Below are 24,536 nucleotides of genomic sequence, written 5' to 3' on the forward strand. Positions count from 1 at the left end.
TTTAAGTGTTGAAGGTTAGGTTTGTGCATTGTTGTCTCTAACCCACCGGCTCAATAACTGCAGGCTCTCCCTTTTCTCCTTTCTGTCCCGAAACAGCACCTCCTCCAACCTGCAATTAGACATAAAGTAATAAAAAATGAGATTAGATAGATAGATAGATAGATAGATAGATAGATAGATAGATAGATAGATAGATAGATAGATAGATAGATAGATAGATAGATAGATAGATAGATAGATAGATAGATAGATAGATAGATAGATAGATAGTGTGTTAAGTGAATGAGAAATATATGTGTGAAATATACCGTAGTAAACTATGACATCATCACACCCTTGAACCTGTGCTCAGGTGGGTGGTAAGACGGCTACTGGTGCGCTGAAAGTTTGGAAAATATATGGGGGAAGTATGAGCTTCTTTAGGGAAAGGAGGAGGAGAAGGGTGTGTATGTGCAGACAGCTGGGTCTGTGGTATGGGGTAATTGCTGTGTCCCTGGGGCACCACGGGAGATAAGGCACTGACAGTCAGGGAGTTCAAATCACAGGTTGAGTGCGTCCGTGTAAAGATTTGTGTGTTTATGTAAGTGTGCTGTGGATGACTTAATGGGTGAAAGGGAAAAATCTGATTTTTTTAAGATCAGGAAATTCAGTCAAATTGAGAAGGTGCATAGGTCTCTAAAGTATGTTTAAGACATGCCAAAGACAAACAATAGGAATAGGTTAAAGACATATTGGGTAAACTATCACCATTCACCGATCCATGCAAGTAAATTATGAAAGAATATTCATCTTTAAGTCCTTTAGCATAAACCAATCCACCGAAAAAGTCAAACCAGAAGTTTGACCCCATGCAGAATAGGATGCACAACCAAGAATTCGAGCACAACAGCCCGATCAGCTCTTCATGCAGCTCGGATCCATACTTACTTCCGACCTCACTTCGGTCTCATCTATGTCGGTTTCCGCGGCGACCCCCGGGCCAAAAGCGTCCTCATAATTGGCCGTGGGGTTCGGAGCAACATTGCCGAACTCATCGTACGCTCCGTACTCATACTGATTTTTATCAAGCCCAGTCACATCATACTCCTTAAGATCATACTCCTTAAAGTCATACGCATCCACTCCAACAGGCTCAGTGGTACCACCGGGCAACACAGCCTCCGGGGCAGCGGTCGGGTCCAGAGCAACCTCGTGCGTCTCAGTGACAAAGTCACTAAAACCCTCTTCTTCCTCAGCCTTATTTTATCCAGATAATGTGGTAGGAGGAGGGTTTGTGCACCGGAGGGAAAATGGATGTTAGTTAAAGCAAATACTACTGTGTTTATATTCTAATGCAGAGCATATTAGGAAAAGCATTTTAATTTTGGGCAGCAAAAAGGTAATGCTTTATTGTCCCGTTAAGAATAAATAAATTTGATTAAAAAAAAGTTAAAATATAGCTATTGTTAATTTGAGCAAAATGGGCTTTGTGAATGCGTGTAAGCGTTTTATTAACAGAGGGACAAATAAAGCATTAACTTAAAGATTAACATTTTAAATAACTATGCAGTCTATAAGAGACTTCAATATATTTCTGTCTTTTTTTACACAATAAGCATACTGTTAAAAAGCAATAATTTTTTTAAAAGTTAAAACAAGACAGATATACATGAAGTCTGAGAGGTTTATATACTGTATTTGCACAAATTAAAGCATGTATGGTGTGATCAAATGCAGAATACAGTAACAGTTAACATGTTAAAATTTTAAATATAAAGTACCTGGGACTGTTACTCTATTCAATGCATTTGACACACACTGAAATAAACACAAATACAAACACTGCAAAAAATGATTTACAAGAAAAAAAGTCTTAGTATTTTTGTCTTGTTTTCAGTAATTTTTTTCAGTTTTTTTTTTTTTTGATGAGCAAAACGACCCAAGAAAACAAGTCCAGCTTCCAGACCAAAAATATCAAATCTAAGTGATCTTGTGCACAAAACAAGCAAAATAATCTGCCAATGTGGTAAGCAAAAAATCTTGAACATTTTTCTTAAACACTAAATTCAAGAAAAGTTTGCTTTACCCATTGGCAGATATTTTGCTTGTTTTATGCACAAAATCACTTAAATTTGATATTTTTGGTCTAAAAACTAGACTTATTTTCTTGGGTCGTTTTGCTCATCAAGACAAAACATCTTAATTTAAAAATTTTTAGATATTTTTACTGAAAACAAGACAAAAATACTAAGATTTTTTTTCTTGAAAATAATTTTTTGCAGTGATTTTGCAGACCATTGACACCAATATAAGCAAACCAGCAATGCCACACTATCAGAAAAAAGTCAAATAATGGCTCCTAGCTGTCACTGGGGAAAAAAGTACACCTTTGAGTACATACTGGTACCAAGGAGTGCATATAAGTACCTTAAAGGTACATAATGGTATCAAATGTATACACATCTGTACCTAAATGGTACATATTAGGACATTTTTAAACTGGGATACTGCCCCAGAGACAGTTTGGGGCCATTTCTGCCCATTTTTTTCTGACAGTGCAGAAATTTTCAACAAGGCTAAAGGTAAATACTGTGATGTTTCTTTTGAATGTTTCATTGGATGTTCACATCAGCATGTGGATGCTTTACATCACCTTGCTTAGGAAACAAACTGTCGCATTATCTTATTAGTGATGTTAGGACTACAAAATAGGCAACGTGTATCAGTAAATTTTAAACCTCCAATATTCACTGCAAAAAATGATTTTCAAGAAAAAAAACTTCTTAGTATTTCTGTCTTGTTTTCAGTAAAATATCTAAAAATACTTAAATTAAGATGCTTTTTCTTGAAGACCAAAACGACCTGCGAAAATAAGTTTAGTTTTTAGACCAAAAATATCAAATTTAAGTGATTTTGTGCATAAAACAAGCAAAAAAATCTGGCAATTGGATAAGCAAAAAAACTTTTAAATTTTCTTAAACACTAAATTCAAGAAAAATTCAAGAAAAAATTGCTTACCCCATTGGCAGATTTTTTAGCTTGTTTTATGCACAAATTCTTGAAAATTTTTCTTAAACACTAAATTTAAGAAAAATTCCAGAAAAATGTGCTCACCCCTGGCAGATTTGTTTTACTTGTTTTATGCACAAAATCACTTAAATTTGATATTTTTGGTCTTAAAACTAGACTTATTTTCTTGGGTCGTTTTGCTCATCAAGAAAAAGCATCTTAATTTAAGAATTTTTTGATATTTTTACTGAAAACAAGACAAAAATACTAAGATTTTTTTTTTCTTGAAAATAATTTTTTGCAGTGTTGGTAATCAAACACGGCAGATTTGTCTTAAATGTAGCCCTGAACATCACTATAAAGCAGACATAAATGGCATGGCACTGAGAAATATTGACTTAATATTTTAGAATTGTACATGAAGTGATCCGCCAAATGTAAAACTTGGCGAATTTCGTGCACAATTTCAGATTTATGACATTTTTTGAAATGACAGTCCCCGAGTAGAAAAACACAAAACAATTGCGATTGTTGTTGTTTTGTCTTTGTCATTTCATATCAAATACTTCCTTGTCCATACATTTTCCTCGTTCTTCTCCCAAACTTTAATGACCATCGCCACACCACAACAAAGCTTACAGGAAAATCGAAGAATTACCTGGTTTGGTCCGGAGGTTTCAACCGGAGACAGAGTTTCGGTAGCATCTACCGTTCCGTAGTCAATATCACTTTCTGTATAGCCCCCGTCGTCTACATTGTTAGGCTACAGCAGTTTACAGTAAGAGGAAAGGGGGAAGAAAATAAGAAAGTAGGAATTACAAGGAATGAAACGACAAGCGTTACAGGGTCGAACCCCTGCGTCCCCGGACGGTCTAGTGTAGAGAAGATGGCGGACGGCAAGCTCAGACTATCATCAGAGATTTCCCTCACTGAAAGAGAGATCTTGATGTGTTCACATCTGAACTATTCGTGTAATATTACCCCTAGATTGGCGTGTCTCGATGATGTTAAATGCGGGTGTCCAAAACTCTTCTTCTTAGTGGCTAACATTTTAATTGCCGCCTTTTTTAGAGTCTGGAACTTATAGGGTTGGTGAAAAAATGTTGGGGTCTTTTTCGTCCTCTTCAATGTCTTGGGGACACTACGTTTCACTCTCTGGGAAAGGTTACGGTGAAGGTAAAACAGACAAAGCACATCAAAACATTCAGAATGGCATATATGATCGAATTCCCAAGAGCCTTCAACTTGAAATTTCATTAAATATTTAGGAAAACATTAAAGGATTAGTCCGTTTTCTTTAAAAAAATCCAGATAATTTACTCACAATTATATCATTCAAAATGTTGATGTTTTTTATTGTTCAGTCGAGAAGAAATTATGTTTTTTGAGGAAAACATTCCAGGATTTTTCTCATTTTAAAGGACTTTAATGGACCCCAACACATAGCAGTTTTGATGCAGTTTGGGATTGCAGTTTTAAAGAACTCTGAACGATCCCAAACAAGGCATAAGGGTCTTATCTAGCGAAACGATTGTCATTTTTGACAAGAAAATTTTAAAATATGCACTTTTAAAGCACAACTTCTCTTCTTCCTCCGGCTGTGTGACGAGCCAGCGCGACCTCATGTAATTGCGTAACGACGTGGAAAGTTCACATGTTACATATATGAAACACACATTTGCAGACCATTTTAAACAATAAACTGACACAAAGACATTATTTAGTATCATTCAACATACAACAACGTCAGAACGGTCCTCTTTCTCCACACTTGTAAACACTGGGGCGTAGTTTCGCATACGTCATCCGTGACCTCTTGACGTGATGACATATTGCGTGAGGTCGTGCTGGCGCGTCACAGGACCCGAGATAGATGAGAAGTTGTGGTTTAAAACTGCATATTTTTACTTTTATTGCCAAAAATGACAATCGTTTCGCTAGATAAGACCCTTATGCGATTTTAAACTTCATTAAAACTGTTAAGTGTTAAGTATTGGGGTCCATTAAAGTCCATTAAAATTAGAAAAATCCTGGAATGTTTTCCTCAAAAAACATAATTTCTTCTCGACTGCACAAAGAAAGACATCAACGTTTTGGATGACATGGTGGTGAGTAAATTATCTGGATTTTCTTAAAAAAAAATGGACTAATCCTTTAAGCAAGGATTAATTGGCATTAGTTTTGATATGAAAATCAAACTTCAGACTTGCTTCAAAAAAATTCCAGTTATCCTGAAACTTAGTCAGGGAATCAAATAAGCGTTCAATAAACAGTATCCAAGGTTTAACCGAGATGAGTTCACACACAAGACAAAACTGGAATAGACATTAACCACATACATGGACAAACATACACTACATGGGCAAAAGTATGTGAACTATTTAAACAAGTTCAAGGTGCGTTAATGCATTAAAGTGGATTAATATTAATATTATGTAATGAAATATAAACATATGATCTTTAGATCTCATACTTTTGCCCTATGTCATAAAGAACAATAAAGGGGAGGAGCCAAAAGATTCCAAGACTGACAGCAAGACGCCACATGACATCACAAACGCATCACGATTCCTGCATTTACCTGCGGCTCAGAATATTCATCTGTCGCTGTTGGGGTCGTTCCATCATAATATTCATATAAATCACCCAATTCGCTATCAGTTGTGTACTGCATACAGGGAGAGGACAAGAGAGAGGTTAGTAAAGCATGTCCAAACAATGTATAGCTCTATATGGAGAATGTAATCTACCCTTTGGGTGCATTACATACTGTTATGGTTTAGTTTTGTTTTACAATGTGTCAAATCCAAATGAGACTTGTCACATTAGACTGCTGTGTCTCAAGGATGCTTAATAAAACAGCAAACAAAAAAGGTTAAGTTAGACTTACAGGATTGACTAATTATTATGTGAGAGATGCACATACGTATTGTATTCATTACTTTAATGTGTAACACCTGATGTACTTATTTTGATACAGGTGGGTTTACAGAGGCTAAATCAAAGGGTACATTAGGGACAGTCGTGAAACAAAGATAAAAGCCAATGCCTGAAGTCGCTTAAAACTATATGGAGTTTCAGTGTGGAAATTACAGTCTCCCTTTTTAAAACAGGGCAGATTATAGACTCAGATCTAAAGAAATTCTTATTTCAAACACATTTCAAAGTTACATTAGCTATAAAACTTTATGTGTTTACTGGAATTTTAATTATAATTAACTTTACACACAGTATGTACATATCCTGTGCATTATAGTTTGTGCGAATATACTGAATATAGATGAATTGAAGCTTATCAGTAGTGTAACTTAAGCTTGGTTTTGCTTTAGGTTTAGGCTCAAACTGCTTCTAAAAAATGATGGTCAATTTTATGCTAATTGTATTTTAGCATACTTTTTTATGTTAAAAATGCTGAGTTGAATTGGACTCAGCAGCAAATACTTCCCCTAAAAGTCGCTTTATTTATTATCCTAAATGCATGATCATATGATTTGAATATACAGTAGTTGCATTTAGAATTGGTAATACTTATTTATTTATTTATTTATTTAAGGATAGCCCCTTGAGATGATCCATCTCTTTTTCGAGGGGGTCTTAATACCTTGCTATATATGATGCCAAATTAGAACAAAGCTATTTCTTGGTTACAACTAGTGACGCACCGAAATGGGCCGAAACAATACTGAAGATTCTTGAAAATACTTGTATTAATATTACACTTTTTTTAGTTTAATTAAGTTAATGAATCTGAGTTGGACTACAAACCAATAAAATACTCAAACTTTTTTTAAAGTAGCACACCAAAATGAGATGAAAATTAAACAAAATATACAAAATATCTTTGCGCTGATTGGTTGGATTACATGGCCATGCACTTCCTGAACTTAGTTAAATAAACTTCATTTAGATATTAATATTATAATAAAATGTTAGATTCAGCTTTTCAAAGTCAATTTTATGAAAAAGGGCATGACCAGATACTCATTCATCAATTACGATGATAATTAATGAATAAACAGTTTAATAACTTTCATCTAATGGAGTTTTCACAGTTTCCTCTCATTTCCACATAAATAACACCCACCAAAACAGCAAGAAGGCTCACTAATCCACCGACTCAAACACATAGCTTCAACACAAGTAATCTTTATACACAATATGAATTCTCATACAACAGCCAGCGGGTAATTCATTCCTCTTATGAGAACAGCATCTCAGCCACACGTTTGGGAATTATAAAGAAGTTTATTGATGTCTCACGGATATGGCAACCCACTTCCAGCTTCAGCCGGATGTAATGGTTAAAATCAATGTGGTGTTTGTGATTACAGATATCCGAATTGTCATGGTAAAGACAGGGTGCTATTGACCTTTCTGTCTTTGATCTATTGTTGCATGCATTTTCTGCATCTATCAATTTCTATATGAACTATATTTAAAAACCCAAATGCTTGAAATAAGTTTTATAGACCGATATAACTTTCACCAATGTATGATTTTCTTAGTTTGCTTTGTTATTAAATAGAAACTGCGGGCCAAATAGTGACATAAGATCACAACATCAATTGTATAGTTCCCCTTTTTGTTATATAAGAACAAGTAATGCCGAGTTCAGACTGCACGATTTTCGAAGTAGTCGGGTCATATATCTTTTCATACTGCATGACTATCTGGGGTAGCGTTCAGTCACTGCTGTTTTCACACGGATCGGCGACAGGGGGTTTCACACGACATAACTTTACCATAGGAAGAATCGCCAACAACTTGGTCCCGGTCCGCAAACTACGTCTCACAGCCCAACGCACGGAAGAAGTGCAATGTTATTTTCAGTTAAAACATATTTTACATGGCATGATTTTGATTTGCTGACAGGTCCAGATATTTAGCAAGCCAAATATCTCACGGGTATCTCACGACTCGTCGTGTTTTTGATCATTCACACTGTGATTTCGGGCATTTGTCTGGGATTTCTCAAAACCTGTCGGCGAGTCAAAATCAGGGCTAAAATCGTGCAGTCTGAACTCGGCATTTAGTGTCACAGGGTCAAAAGAGTTGGCATGTGGGTATTGTGGGCACGGCGGCAAAGACCCTTTCCTCTGAAGGTCATAGTATGTCCTGCTGACTAACCTCCTCCTCTGGTTCCTGTGCTTGTAATGTGTCTTTGTGAGGTACGTGACAGTCTGGGCTGTAGTGTTCACAGTAGTCGTAGGCTGCTTTGGGATCAGCCACGATCAGTAGCTGTTGGATATCACCCTGAGAGAAAGACAAAAAGACACACACTGTAAGATACGTATGCTCAATACATCAAAGAAAACCTTTATTAAATTATAATACTGACAGATCCGGTCCTGGATGCTGATGTTGGTAGTATTTTCCACTAGCAGCGCAAAGTTAACTTTAACACAAGGGAACACATAGGGGCGGTTTTCTGTACAGGTATTAGACTAGTCCTAGACTAAAATAAGAGCTGTCCAAACTGAAAACAACTTGCACTGGCATATCTTAAAATACATCAGTGCCCTTTGGTTTGCCTCAAAATGCACACAAGTAATGTTTTTAGTAATGCATGTTTGATAAAACTAGATATATTTCCGAATTAAACTAAGGCCTAGTTTTGGCTTAAGCTAATCCCTGTCTCGGAAATCACCCCATATACTGATAAAATGTATCGCTTTTGATAAAAAGTCTGCCAAACGCATAAACATAAATGTAAATAATCATATTGTAGCACAGCATAAATATGTAACAATATTAAGGCACATTGAACGTACATTAAAGGGATAGTTCACCCAAAAATGAAAATTCTGTCATCATTTTCTCATCCTCATGTTGTTCTAAACCTGAATGAATTTCTTTTTTCTGATGAACACAAAGGAAGATATTTTAATTAATGATTGTTGTAATCATTGACTTCCATAGTAGGAAAAAAATATGATGGAATTCAATGGGTACCATTAACTTGGTGTGCTTACCATCATTTATCAAAATATCTTCTTCATCATTTATCATAATACTTTCGTAATATTTGTTTTCCTACTATGGAAGTCAATGGTTAGAATTAGTTGTGTGCTTACCCTTTAAAATGTAGTTAACTAACAATGTATTACAATGTGTATTTGAGTCATTCTCTCTCTAGTATTGCCAAAAAACTAATTATCCACACAATGGGAAATTCTGCTCTCTTTGTTAAAGTTTATAACCCAGTATATAAAACGTGTGTAATCACGAACACCTGGTTAGAGGAATCCCAAAAGGAAACATCTCAGATAAAATCTGTTGAGTATGTTATGGATAAGCAACAGTTCATTAAACCTGTTGGTCAACACCTTATTAAACACATAAGAAAACAGTCACCAAATTACTGTAATAAATTCTGTTTTGTGCCAATAGCACATATATATCTTTTGGATTTTTAGGCCATATGTCCATATTTTAGGCCTTATAAACTATATATGGTCCAGATCTTCCTTATGTGATGTGTGAAGCTTTCAAGCACTATCATGGGCTGATATTGGTTATGAAACCTGGACCTGCTAAGAAGCATTAGTATTAAAATTCCCATATGGCATGAAAGAGAGAGAGAGAGAAAGAGAGAGAGAGAGAGAGAGAGAGAGACCGACAGAGAGACTATGATATCTAGCAGGGAGGCAACCACAGCAGGCTGCAACTTGTTAGAGGACGGCTTGTGTGTGTACATGCGTGTGTGTGTGTGTGTGTGTGTGTGCATATGTGTATGTGTATATGTGTGTGTGTGTGTGTGCGTGTGTGTTTACACTGCTCTACACTCTGTAACCCAACTGAATAAACAAAATGCTCAGGTGTGCCCAGTAAAACAAGAGGATGCTTAACCTCCTCATTAAAACTGAATAGCATGTTTCATGCCATCATTTTTATTTTAGTCATTCTAACCTCCCAAAGCAAATAAGCTTGCACACTAACTATAATTATTGAAATGCAAAGAAATACATGTATGCATTTGGGGGATGCTTATAGCCCAAGCAAATTACAGTGCATCCACACTGTATGTTTTTAAAGTACGGGTACTCCCTGGGAATCGACTCTGTTACCTTTGGGCTGCTATTGTAATGCTCTACCAGTTGGGCTTGTCTGTTAATTTTTTCTAAAGGCGTTTTTAAAAGAAACACCTGAAACAAAGCTGATACTTAAAGGCGGAGTCCATGATGTTTGAAAGCCAATGTTGATATTTGAAATCACCTAAACAAACACGCCCCTACCCCAATAGAATCTGGACCTTCTGTTGATAGACCCGCCCCACACATACGCAACCCAGCATTTGATTTGATTTGATTGGCTATAAGTGTGTTTTGGTAGCCGGCCCGTCTCCTTTTCCAACGCGTTTTTCAAACATCGTGGACTCCGCCTTTAAATACTATTATGCTTCAGGACAAACCATATCATATAATATTATGCAAAGCTACATGCTGAATTGCTGTTGGCACCATTGTGAGATTTTACCAGATAAGCCAGGATTGGTCACAAAATTCAGGCATGGCATTGGAGACTGGTGCCAAGACAGCACCCATCAACCAATTAGCATTTAAAAGTTGTTTTATTTATCGACTTTTCTCAGATGTTTCTCATCAAAAATGGCATTATGGCCAAAAAGGAACTGGTTTCATTAAAGGTGCAGTGTGTAAATTTTAGCGGCATCTGGTGGTGAGGTTGCAAATTGCAACCAACGGCTCAGTCCACTGCTCACCTCTTGCTTTTGAAACACATAGAGAAGCTACAGTAGCCACCACCGGACAAACATGCCATCGTCGGAGATAACAAAGTTTGTCCGTTAAGGGCTTCTGTAGAAACATGGCGGCACAAAATGGCGACTTCCATGTAAGGCGACCCTCGTGTATGTAGATAAAAACGTCTCATTCTAAGGTAATAAACACATAACGGTTCATTATGAAAAGTCTTTACACCCCTGATAATATAGTTTTGTATATTATTTTGCATTTCTGTCGAGAGATCCTTCTAAAAATTACACACTGCACCTTTAAAGTAAAAAAGATTATTTAATATGATTCAATCGACTACATCACCCTTATATGACAGGGGTCAGGTCAGGTAACATACAATAGATTAAATGTTTTATAGCAAGTCACATCTATGCAGTAGGAAAGAAGATGCGTGTTGCTAATGACCCACGAGTCATTTGTAAACATCTCAGGCTGGTTATAAAGCCGGTAGTTTGTCTAGAAGTTCCGGTGTGTGTGAAAAAGTATATGACTTTCAGACCCCCAGCTTGAGCATATAGTAAACCATTCAAATAGCAACGTAGCACAGTAGGACACCCGTCATTAAGTGCCGTAATGTCTCAGCTTTACAACATTTGGGTTATTTTCTTGGGTCATTCAATTGAACTTAAATGCTTTAATTACAGAACTGCAGCGAGCCAATAGTGGCAAGCAAAATGCGTAAAACCAAAACAGCGGTGACCTTTGATGTACCCGAGCTAAGGGCTGCGAGCTGATTGGCTGCATAACACAACCAATAACATTAGCTGTGGTCACCTCTCAGACAATATAGCAATTAAGACAACAACCTTGTCACTCAGAAGCTCTGAAAAGTGTGAATGTGTTTCTCAAGCTGTTATACAAAGCTTATCAGAGAGCACTGCAGAAATTCACTGTAAAAAAATAAAATAAAAAACATGGCACTATTTTTTTTTCTAGAAGTACATCCTTATTTTTTTCCAAGGAACCCAGTATACCGTACACTTTTAAACTCATTCTGAGTCTGCATAAATCAAAGGCTTCTTTACAAGCCTTACAAAGTGTTGATTCATCCAGGCCTCAGTAAGGGATGTCACTCCTGTGGGTTCGACCAGGTATTTCCTTCATATTTCCCAGAATACACTTCAGAAGTCTGCATGCATTAGGAACAGACACAGTTTTCATGCCCTCACACAGAGACCTTGTGTTTCGACCCACACAAATCCCAACTGAGATCCTGAATTTAAATACTGGCCATACCTCTCGCTGCGATCTATAAATATGCAGATTCCTAAAGCAAGAAATAAAAAATAGATTCTGAAACTGAACTGTATTCAAGATCACTTTAAATGACCTTTACCTAATATCTTAACACTGTTGTTAATAAAGAAGTGGATTATAAACAGTACTCAGTTCTGCATGAACGTATTCCAGGTATTCATTGGGAACCAGGTTTAAGCCTCATGTGGGCCATGTTTCAATTTCATGACTTCTGCCTCTTTTTTGTCTTGTCAATCAGACATAATGTCGCAATGCTAACAAAACGTCCTTTAAAAACGTTTTAAAGAAATAAATAATAAATTATATTAGGTGTCTTTTCCAATCCCCCTGTAACCAGACTCTCAGACTCCCACATGCAAACACCGACCGAAGACCTCAATCTGGCCCCCTTCTTACTACGAAGCAAAGCAATTCAATATCACCTGTCAATCGGGCCATTGTACATCCTTATTTACAGCTTTAACTCAATGTGACCCTGCACATTCCACACTACCTTAACTGTGACTTTAAGAGAGCAAACACACAAAACAACACAATAAAACTGAATACAAGCTGTGAAAAAAGCTAAATTACACTGCACACAGTCACACTGACGTTTGGACATGAATACATACTAAATAATGACATTATACATTTATACTGTACATTAATATGTCATATCACACCACAGCAATAACAGATTAATAATTTAATTTACTACTATTCTGAACTCGACTAAATCCCACAAGATGTGATGCAATGTGTGTGTTTTATACAGCAGGATACAATTTTAAAGAGTACTGTAACCTGATTTCTTAAATCGAGAAGTTTCCAGTTAGTGAATAGAAATGTTATCGTGGTTGCTGTCAAATTACAAACATAAACGCCTGAAGCCATTTGCATATGTATCCAAAACCAACATCACATCCCCAAATTATATGGATAGTTGACAGAAAAATGAAAGTTTGCTGTTAGTTTACTCACCCCAAGCTGTCCAATATGTAGCTAACATTTTTATTCACCTGGTATATATGGACTTTAATTTTAATTATGAAGAAATGTCACTTATATATTGGAAGGATGGCCTCCAGTTGAGTATACTAAGAAACATATATTATTTTTTCAGTAAAAATATATTAAAGATTTCTTTAATATTTAAAAGTTTGGTTATCCTTAAAGCACATTACAATACAATTCAGACCATCTTTAGTAGTATCACTGTCATGCATATACAACTTTAGCCATCTGTCATGTCAAATTAAGCCCAGAGCAAATGGCCAGATTAATCTTTAAATGAAGAGACCTTTGACTCTAAGAAGCTTTAATTACAAGGTGAATGAAGCCTTCATAACCGGATGTAAGGGGAAAACCCAAGTGCTTAAAGGAAAACAAAAGGCACACAAGGCTTGTCTGTGTTACCCGCAGTACAGTTATATGTTCAAAGAACCCATATCCACCATTGCTACTTATAAAATGATTCTCGATATTTTGTTCAAACCGAAGCAACACTCTTAAAAAACACCTACTACTACTATAATACAATGTGTTTGTGTGATTTATGGTTAAAAAACACATTATTTTCCACATACCATACATTTTTGGAGCTCCAGATTTCCCTGTCTTCCTGAAACGCACGGATTTTACAAAACTTTCCCTGATTGATGTCAGCAGGAAATGTGACGCTCCTTACCATGTTTAAAAGATTTGGTTGCTAACAGGAGTTAATTTACAGGCTTCGAGTCCAAGAGGGAGGAATTATGATAATGTCGGTTTTCGCAACATCATAAATCCCAGGACGTAAACTGTTGCCTATAATCCGTGTGTTTGTTGAAGTCCAAGAAAAGAGATTTACGTTGGAGACAATAACTCGCGTCATCGTTTACTTTGGGTTATACTACGGGTCTGTTGAATGCTTGAATCTGATTGGCTGATGAACGCTCTGAAGTGTGCAATTATTTTCTGGGAAACGCGTGGCGAACGTAGTTCCAGGAAGCTCTCTTGACCACATTACAGTTCCATATCACTTCGCATAGTTAACTGTAATAACGGACTAACAAAAACAACATGACAGACGATTTTCAGAGGCAAAAACAGCTCTGTTTAGAGACGCACAGAGGTAGCCTCATTCACACAATCTCTCGCTCTTGCTCGCTCGCTCCCTCGTCCTCTCTCTCTCTCTCTCTCTCTCTCTCTCTCTCGCTCTTTTTCTTTCTTTCTCTATTTCTGTGTGAAAAGGGCTTTTGTGTCTCTGTCGCTCTCGCTCTCTTTCTGATAACTGCATTAGAATGCTATCAACGGCTCAAGCCTCCATTGCCAGCTTTAAAATTATGTTTTGGAACAAGCAAAAGAGCCATTGGATGAGACGGAGAAAAAATAATCCTAACGTTACTCGCAATAGCGATTTAAGTACACAAATCCCTTTAAATATATCATGTATTTGATGTCTTGAAGTGTGGTAACCGTAGCATAAACAGAAAAATTGACTCCGGGCCGAAGAATTATTGAAAAATAATGCACACACGAGATGGATTATTTTTCTAATACCGTAATTCAACGTCCCGTCGTCAATTATTCCTAACGTATGAACCAAATGTATCCATAAAAACCTTGGGGAACCAAACATTGTGTATTCTATGTCATTGCTGTGAAGAACCTTTTAAACACCTTTTCTGATTCTGGTTGAAAGCAGCCCTGTTAAAGTTACTGACCAGAGGAAACAAAAACACACAATGCAATGTTTGGTGCTACCAACAAAAAAAAATTGCTAACAACAGACCAAGGACACAAAGCGTAAATACCAATCTTTCTCTTGCAAGAACAAAAACAGCAATAAAGGATGCTAATGCAATAAGTGTTAGCTTACGGCAACACAATACATATGGCACAAACAATTGTGTGCAATGTTGCCATTTATCATAACTAAACATCTTGAACTACTTGTTTGGAAGACTGTAAACAGTAAAACGTAGTCAAAAGGAAATGATCATGTTCAGGCTGGTTTTGAAGACCAGCATGTAGACCAGCAAAACTATCTGAAGACCACCTTGACTAGAACTATCATGGCCAAGCCCAGCAAACCATCTTATACTAATAAAGCAGAATTTAAAGGTTGAAGCTCTTATTTATAGGCTAGTTACTTTCAGCCACATGCTAGTTTTATTTGTCATTAAATGAACGGCACGTTTTGCAGCGGTTTCCAGGGCAGGACCATAAATATTTTACCAGCTCTTATTTACTCGACTCCTCTCAGATGGACAGATGTTCTTAGTGTAAAACGAAACACATCAAAGACAAGACAATTTATTCATTATCCAAAGCTGATGTATAGTCTCTCTAGCCGCTCATGCATTCCTTTAAAATGAAGTCTTTTTACACTAAAATCCGATTTACCTCAAAAGCTTCCTCATCCAGGATCCTGGTGCCAAAGACGGTTATGCCATTGGTGTCAATACCGGCGTGGTCACTCCTGGCCAAGGGTTTGGTCAGCTTCTTCTTACAGTCAACTATTATGGTCACGGTTTTCTTCTCAACGCTGATGCCTACACGATGCCACCTGAGATGCAAAAGTAAAGGCAGAAGATCAACATCTTATTTAATAGCATTTCCATTTCTGAGATATAACATTTCCGGCCTGAGTGGGCCACATTCCAGCCTTCAAACTTTGGCCTTGGATTAAACTCATTAAAATCCACCCAAATCCCTCCGTGAATTATTCGGCATGACAGGCACCTCGAACATTGTAGAAAGTGTGTGTCAGAAAGGTTAGGCACAGAAACTGAACTGTACACGCAAAACATTGAGCTGAAACCATTGGCCGGGATCTCAGTAACAAGCCACGGCGAGATTTCAAAGACATATCAATTGCACAGAAACAAGGGCGATCAATTTCCCATAATCCACTTCAACAGTAGGGAAAAGCTTTAGTCTGGCTCGTGTCTTTAAAGTGCTTGGCAAACCTCAGCTACAGTAAGACAGGGCTACTTGTGTCTCGAATCCGATGATTGTTTAATTTAAGTGCTTAGGAAGTAGTTTAAACAAATGATGTGAATGACTGATAAAAGTGTGATAGGTAAACACAATGCCATACTTTATGACTTATTAACCTGATAATATATAGGATTTTAAAATGTCATAAAATCCCGGGAAAGGCTGTAGTTCTACTATCGACGTTACGGCATGTCCATACTGAAAAATATACAAACTTGCCACTCAGATAACAATCTCCAAACAATTGATTATTCCTCAAAATGTGTATCTTCGTCTGATACAGACTCAAACTTAAGGTCTCTTTACACACACAGAGCTACTCAAAAGAGCTGCTCTGTGAAACAGCCAATCAGAGCAAAGCTCAACATTATTATTCGTGACCCTTCAAATAAGGTAATAATAGACTATTTCATTTTAAAGGCAAATCCTAGAGTTGTAAATGGACATGTAAAACTGTCTCTGGATAATTTTTGCACTTAATAAGCCACATACCTTCTATGTAGATATCAGAGAACAATTCAACATATTATTTCAATGCATTTTTTGGCATATTTAAAGGAAAACACCACCGTTTTTCAATATTTTACTATGTTCTTACCTCAACTTAGATGAATTAATACATATCTCAGTGAGTCATCTCATCTTCAATTGAGTACACTTTTAATCTTTGTACAGCGTTTTTAAATGTGTTAGCATTTAGCCTAGCCCCATTCATTCCTATGGCTCCGAACAAAAGTTTTATTTTGTGCCACCATACTTACTCATGTAACTACTCATGTAAGAGTCTTTAAATAGGGAAAACATGAAAGTGTTTGGTGGCTTCTAAATTCATCCCTGTTTGGAGCCATAGGAATGAATGGGGCTAGGCTAAATGCTAACACATTCACAAGATGCTGTACAAAGATTAAAAGTGCACGCATTGAAAAAATAGGTATGTATTAATCCATCTAAGTTGAGGTAAGAACATAGTAAAATATTGAAAAACGGTGGTGTTTTCCTTTAAGCATCTTTATTTACTGAGTATGTCAATTATGTCACCAACTCTTGCAATATAACGTTTTAACATATACATCATACTCTTTGATTTACATATTCATCATTTGAATCTCTATACAACCAACATTTATCATTTTTCATAGCCTTTTAAATAATCATTGCAACTACACTCTTAATAATAAAGGTGCTTCACGATACCATAGAAGAACCATTTTTTTGCTGAATGGTGCCATAAAGAACCTTTAACATCTGAGGAACCTTTTTGATTCACAAAAGGTTCCTCGTAGTGAGAAAGAGTTCTTTAGAATAATTATAAAAAGTTATGAAAGAAATTATTCTTTGACTAAATGGTTCTTTAAGAAACAAAAATGGTTCTTCTATGGTATCGCTGCAAAGAACCCTTTAACCCCATTACTTTTAAGCGTATAGAAGCATAATAATTTGTCAAGCATTGAAATTTCATGTCAAAGGTTAAATTAAGCTCCTGACAGCTAATCTGTTCTGCTATTACCGTAAGAATAATTTCTAAAATACCACTTGTGTCAGTAATTCTTTCGGCATGAGGCAGTGAATTAGTACTATAATCCTCCACACAGAACATTACCGGTTTTGGAGCAAAACAGCACATTAATCCAGTGTGTTATGCTTATTCTGACCGACTGCCCTAAATAATAACCTGTAAATTGTGATCATATTAAACATCAATTTAATTATGACTCATTGAAGCCAATAAAGCCTTTAAAGGGGACATATCATGAAAATCTGTATTTTTTCATGTTTAAGTGCTATAATTGGGTCCCCAGTACTTCTATCAACCTAGAAAATGTGAAAACGATCAACCCAATAAGTTAGTTCGGGTAAACCATTCTTCGCAAGCATGTGAAAAAAACTGGTATTTTCCCCTTGTGATGTCAGAATGGGATAATACTGCCCCTTAATCTGCACTATCCAACCACAGCACTGCCATTTAGTGCAGAGATCAATTTTTGTTCACACCTACAAAGTGTCAATTTTAACATGTTATAAAAATTATTTATGGGGTATTTTTTAGCTAGAACTTCACATACATAGTCTAGGGACACCAAAGATTTATTTGACATTTCAAAAAAGTCTTGTGAAATGTCCCCTTTTAAAGGTGCAGTGTGTAAAATTTAGCGGCATCTAGTGGCGAGCTTTCGAATTGCAACCAAAGGCTCAGTCCACTGCTCACCTCTTGCTTTTGAAACACATAGAGAAGCTACGGTAGCCGCCACCGGACAAACATGTCATCGCCAGAAACTACTTAGTAAAAAAGTTTGTCCGTTAAGAGCTTCTGTAAAAACATGGCGGCACAAAACGGCGACTTCCATGTAAGGGGACCCTCTGTGTATGTAGATAAAAACGTCTCATTCTAAGGTAATAAACACATAACGGTCCATTATGAAAGGTCTTTATACACCCCTGATAATATAGTTATGTATATTATTTGCATTTCTGTCAAAAGATCCTTCTAAATATTACACACTGCACCTTTAAGACGTGTTACACCATGGGTCTGTTGAATACTTTATTCTGATTGGTTGAGAAATGTTACAAGGGTATGCATTATATTTCGATAAACCTGAACTGTCAAATGTCTTTAAATAACCACCAGAGCAATGTCTTGGCAATGTCTGTGGTAACGGCTGTATAAGCGAAATAATTGACCGGTCCTTTGAATTATCTGAATATAATCTGGTCCGCTTCATGTCGTGCCGCATTACCACCCTGGGTGTGCATTATTTTTGAATAATTCAATTGCTCATCGTCAATTATTCCTTGCATAATATACAGCATGTTTCATTTAATTGCATTTTTACTCAAGCGGTGTTACAATAAACTGTGTTCAAATAACAGTAAACTAACTTCTGCATAGAAATAGTGCTTAGATGATGTCATCCAGAGGATTTATTCCATATGTCAAGCACCTGCCCCAACTGATCCAAATTTTTCTCTTTGCAATATCACAAAATCTTAAAGGCTTATGACTGTGAGTCATTCTTAGTCGACCTCTGGCTCAACTTAATACAGAAACCACATCACACCAGTCATGTAAGGTTCTGATTTGTCAACTTTTCAAACATTAATGTCAATAAAGAACACAATATTTTGCAATGGCGGCCGGTGACTTCTCTTCCGAGGGTGGTGAATTCAAAATATGTGTTTGTTGCGTCATGTGAACCATGTGCATCACCTGTCTTGTCAAAATACGTGCCTGCTGCACATGCGTCGTTTATGATAAAAGAGGTGTCACGTTCACAAAATACACGCAAGACACTCCCTTAACAGTGAACTCTGATTATGCATGAGTATGTCGCAAACGCAAGCGTCTCTTTTTAGACGCATCTGCAGCAGGCTTGTATTTTGACATCACACTTCATGCACATAAAAGGCTGTTTACACTTGGCATTAACATGCGTTTTCGTCGATCGGATCACAAGTGGACGACGTTAATGCCAGGTGTAAACGGTGTTCAAAACGTTTTGAGCTCGTCCACTTTCAACCACATCCAGAGGTAGTCGAAACCACTTTCGATCGGATCGCTTTTGAGTTGCGGAACGCATATGTGGTTGAATGCGTTCGAACAGCCACACGCGACCGCTTTCTCTCCGCCCATTTATCTAATCTGAGGTATTAAATACATATTTTACGTCTTTTTTTACTTCTGGCGTGAACATTCGGTGAACAGCGCTATTTTTAGCCTTTCATTGATAAAACTAAGCGGCTGATCTCCGTAGTTTCGTTTTGAAAGCGTGTGAAAGTTGCGCGATCCTATTTCATCAATTGCGCTGAAAATTCAAAGAAAGCTCTCACATACTCATGTACAAAACACTGTGCAGCATGTTTACTTGCTAAACAAGCAGTGCACTGCGACATAATATTAGTTTGCGTCCATATAAACTCATAATTACTCCCGCTCGGGTTTGAATGACAGCAGAGAGACTCGCCCACCGTCTAACAGACCACCGAAGACAATTGAATGCATACAGACTGTATTATCAGTCCATGCATTTCTGGAGATCAAACCAATGACCGTGAGCTACAAAAGCACAAAATAACAAGAATGAAACTCTTGGCGAGCAACAAAGGACTTCCTGCTGAAAAAGTCTGATGACCTCTGCATGGCTCTCTGTGGATGAATCGAGACAGCCCTAAAAAAAAAAATACTGACTACTTCAAGGCCTAACTTACTTTCCGTCGGCCAGGTTGAGGGAGCGGAACAGGGGGTAATCCTCAGGGGCGGGTTTGCCCGTCCGATCCTCGTACTGGAAGACAGGCGAGCGTCCCACCTCGACACCTATTTGCTGGATGCCTTTCTCATTATAGATGGACAAAAGGAACGACTGGGTCCCAGCTTTGGGCCTGATGGTGGTTAGGATGGAAAAGTCTTCAGGGAACACACCATCTACAAAATAACACAAACAGGTAGATGGTTTACCAAATTGCTAATTGCTTTTTAGTATTGACGTTACATTTTCCGGCTTTATTAACTCTTTCCCTGCCAGCGTTTTTTTTTTAAGTTGTCAGCCAATTTTTTATGATTTTCACAAAAGTTTAATGCCTTCCAGTAAATGTTCTTCTATATGAACATACAATATATCAAATGAAAGAACAGACATCCTATCTTCAATAGTTCTCTTTTATCACCTCTCATATATGGGTAGGTTGCTTAAATTTTGAGCAAAAAGCTGAGATGAATCAATTTCTGTGAAGGACTTTTGATAGAGATCAGATGCAGAGCGATTCTCAAAACTTACACGGACATAAAGCTGTTTGCCCTAGGGTGATACTTCCGAGTTTTATAAGTTGCGGAAGAGCAGTATTAAAGGAATAGTCTACATTTTCATTTTCAATATTAAACTATGTTATTACCTTAACTAAGAAGAGTTGATACATCCCTCTATCATCTGTGTGCGTGCACGTAGGCGCTGGAGCGCGCTGCGACACTTCGATAGCATTTAGCTTAGCCCCATTCATTCAATGGTACCAATCGGTGATAGAGTTGGAGGTGACCAAACACATCAACGTTTTTCCTATTTAAGACGAGTAGTTATACAAGCAAGTTTGGTGGTACAAAATAAAACATAGCGCTTTTCTAAGCGGATTTAAAAGAGGAGCTACATTTTATGGCGTAATAGCACTTTTGGGAGTACTTCGACTCGCCTGAAAAGTCCGCTCCAGGGAGGGTGTTACTGCGCCGAGTTGAAGTACTCCCAAAAGTGCTATTACGCCATAAAATATAGTTCCTCTTTTAAATCCGCTTAGAAAAGCACTATGTTTTATTTTGTACCACCAAACTTGCTCGTATAACTACTCGTCTTAAATAGGAAAAACGTTGATGTGTTTGGTCACTTCTAACTTTATCTCTGATTGGTACCATCGAATGAACGGGGCCAAGCCAAATGCCATCGAAGTGTCGCAGCGCGCTCCAGTGCTTACGTGCACGCACACAGATGATGGAGGGCTGTGTCAGCAATTCTTGGTTAAGGTAATAACATAGTTTAATATTGAAAATGAGTAGACTATTCCTTTAACAGCAGTAATAGCGGTATTGCGGAAAGCCGGAAATACTCGTCATTGGCAGGGACGCGTTTTCTCTTCATTGACGAGTTAACTCGTCAATGGCGGGAAAGAGTTAAACACCTAGAGGCAAGCAGTTTTTTGTTGAATTGTTGTCTGAGAACCGTAATATTTAAAAATCTTTTAAAAATTTTAAATGTAATCCTTTGTTTCCATCTGTAAAATGCAGATGTAAGAATATTTTATAAACAGCAGATATTTAAGATTATCTAGGCTCAACAAATATTAACAAGTTGAAAAATCCATCTGTTTTCAACCATATAAAATAACATCAGACAGTTGCAACTTTATAATCACACATTCCAATGATATAACGCATGCCAAATCTATTGAAAAATTGGAATGACTTGAAAAGAAGTGCATGAGTCGTAAACCTCTATTGTACTTGTTTGTAAAATAAGCAGCTATAACATTTTGGACAACATAACTTTGCATTCCGCTAAAGAAAGAAAGTTGAGTTTTGAGCGATATACGCATGAGTACATGACAACATTTTCACTTTTGCGACTTTAAAGATTCTGATACGCAGCTAAGCAGACAAACCATGCTGTGGTCAGAAGATTTCAGCCAAGATCTCCTGCAGCTTAACAATACAAAAGTTTGAGTGAAACATGGCCCTGCACCATCAGGCCTAGCATCTTCTGTCAAAAGCCCTGGCAACCGCAACAAAGGATGCATTTAAACACAGCTGAACACATGCGCATGTTTCTGGGGTTCGGCTTACCTGGGAAAAGCTGCTTGGTGGGAGCGCTGATCTGGGCGTTCTTGCCTATTTTATAGGCCGCGTCTGGCGGCGATGCTCTTCGGTTTGTGCAAAATCCTGAAGTTTTCTGTATTCCTTCTGGGACATTGTGAAATTCTAATACTTTTAGGACATCCACAGGTTCTGCTGTAGGGGGGAGAAAAGACACAGAAGGCTTTATGTAATGCTTTGGTAACATTTATGCATGCGACACGTAAAGGCCAAGTTTAACACCTTAAAGTGTATTTATTGCACTCTTAAGGTGCTACAAATAGTCCGTCACAGCGATGCCATAGAAAAAACATTTTTGGGTGTTGGTGAAAGAATTTTTTTTTTTATCATTTTATAGTCTAAAGAACTTTTTCCACTACAAATATGTTTATTCGCAGTCTTAGGTGTGCCTAGAATGTGTCTGGAAAGTTTCAGCTAAGAAAACCCCACATATTATCTGTAATAGCATGTCAAATATGCCCCTATTTGGGTGGGAGCCAAACATTTTTGCTTTCATGTGTGTACCTTTAAATGCAAATTCGGGTTTAAATTAAATCTGATTCCTGCCAATACAGTCTGGGACAATAGTATCTTTAGCTGCATTAGCGTGCTTACAAACACATTTTGAAAAACGTTAGGGTAAAATCAGTTAGTCAGTGGCCGTGGGCGGGGCTTCGTCAATGTCATGTCACATTAACAAGAGGATCAAAACAGCATGTCTAATGAGACTGCTTTGGTTTAATGGGGATTAAAAAAGAAGAGAGTGGATTTTTTTCTGACTGATCTCACGGAAAGTCGTGTTGTAGGCACGCAAAATATGATTAATTTATTCGTGTCCATGGCACGAAATTCATGTTTTTTTCGTGCCTTGAGGACGAATGTCTTTTTCGTGTCAATTTCTATAAATAGTTTTTTGTGTCCATGGCACGACTTTCTTTTTCGTGTCATTTTATGTAATGTTTTCTCATAGTTTTTTTGTATTTTCTTACCATTGTGGCTTGGGGTTGGGGTTAGAATCACTTTGTGTTACATTTTTAGACATCCTAACCCAAACTCCAACGCCAAACGAGAATAGTTTTAGAAGCAGAAGAAGAACACGTAGAAATAAATACATCCTTACCAAACCCCAAATCTAACAACAATGATGGACAATGATTTAAAAATAGGGGAAAAAATTAGAAAACAATACATAAAATGACACGAAAAAGAAAGTCGTGAAACAGGAACGAAAAAGTATTTATAGAAATTTGTGTAACACAAAAAAGACATTCATGCTCAAGGGCAAAAAAGCTGAATTTCGTGCCATGTACACGAATAAATTAATCAAATTTTTCGTGACTATAGCAGGACTTGCCGTGATATCATGTTGATTTTTTTCATTGTAGGCTTGTGTTTACACATTGTAAAAGTGGATTTTGCATAATATGTGCCCTTTAAAGGTTTTTTTTATGAAATACAGCCAAAAATGGTTTTTCTATTCCATCATGTAGCATCTTTATTTTTAAACGTAAATAAAAATATTTAGGAAGCAACTTTTGAAGACTTAAAAGATTAGCATAACGATTTGATGCAAATTTATAATCAAAAACAGCCTGTGCACCGGACACATTTACATTTTTCAATTACACAATTGAACACAATTTAACCTTCAAACATATGTTCAGAACAAAAACATGAAAGAAAACCAGGGAAATCAATCCCATACAGAAAAGTTTGACGGACTCTGGAGTTCATTTAAATATCAATGCCGTTTGACAAAAAAAATCTCTATATGAGTTTGAGGGTCACCACAGTACCCACATCTGGCAAATCATACAGTACAGTATGACAGACTGTAGTCTGCAAGTTTCATGAGAGACCCATAACACAAGAGAGTGACTCACTAATGCACAACAGTGAAAGTTAAGATCAATATTTAATATAATAAAATTCCGCTATCTGCTTTTCTTGGCTACAATATGAAAACTAAACCTTCAGAAAATCTCTGACATTCGACCCCTTTAAAATCTCTGGATCCCTCCTAAACCCTTTGGAAGACACAGCTAGGTTAAGCAAACTTGTTTTATTACGACTAACAAAGCATGAGGAAAGATCAACACTGTTCACCCTGGAGCTTTCAGAAACACCTTAGAAAGTACCCTAGAGAACCAAAGCAAATGCTTTTCATGATTCAATGTGAATGTTTTAAACCATCAAACACACACATGTAGACCACATGTATGTCTGCTGGGTGTTACCCAGAA

General features: G+C 37.1%; 1 protein-coding gene across 1 annotated transcript in view; it reads right to left on the minus strand.

Moving 5' to 3' along the window:
• Positions 1 to 24,536, minus strand: part of col11a1a (collagen, type XI, alpha 1a) — a 93,966-nt gene that overhangs the window by 62,577 nt on the left and 6,853 nt on the right. The window contains 8 exon segments of the mRNA XM_073863787.1: positions 47 to 109; positions 928 to 1,236; positions 3,647 to 3,751; positions 5,570 to 5,656; positions 8,116 to 8,241; positions 15,369 to 15,531; positions 20,172 to 20,385; positions 22,285 to 22,449. Of these exon segments, the coding sequence (XP_073719888.1) occupies positions 47 to 109; positions 928 to 1,236; positions 3,647 to 3,751; positions 5,570 to 5,656; positions 8,116 to 8,241; positions 15,369 to 15,531; positions 20,172 to 20,385; positions 22,285 to 22,449 (1,232 nt within the window).

This window comes from Misgurnus anguillicaudatus, chromosome 25 (assembly GCF_027580225.2).
Source record: "Misgurnus anguillicaudatus chromosome 25, ASM2758022v2, whole genome shotgun sequence".
NCBI lineage: Eukaryota > Metazoa > Chordata > Actinopteri > Cypriniformes > Cobitidae > Misgurnus > Misgurnus anguillicaudatus.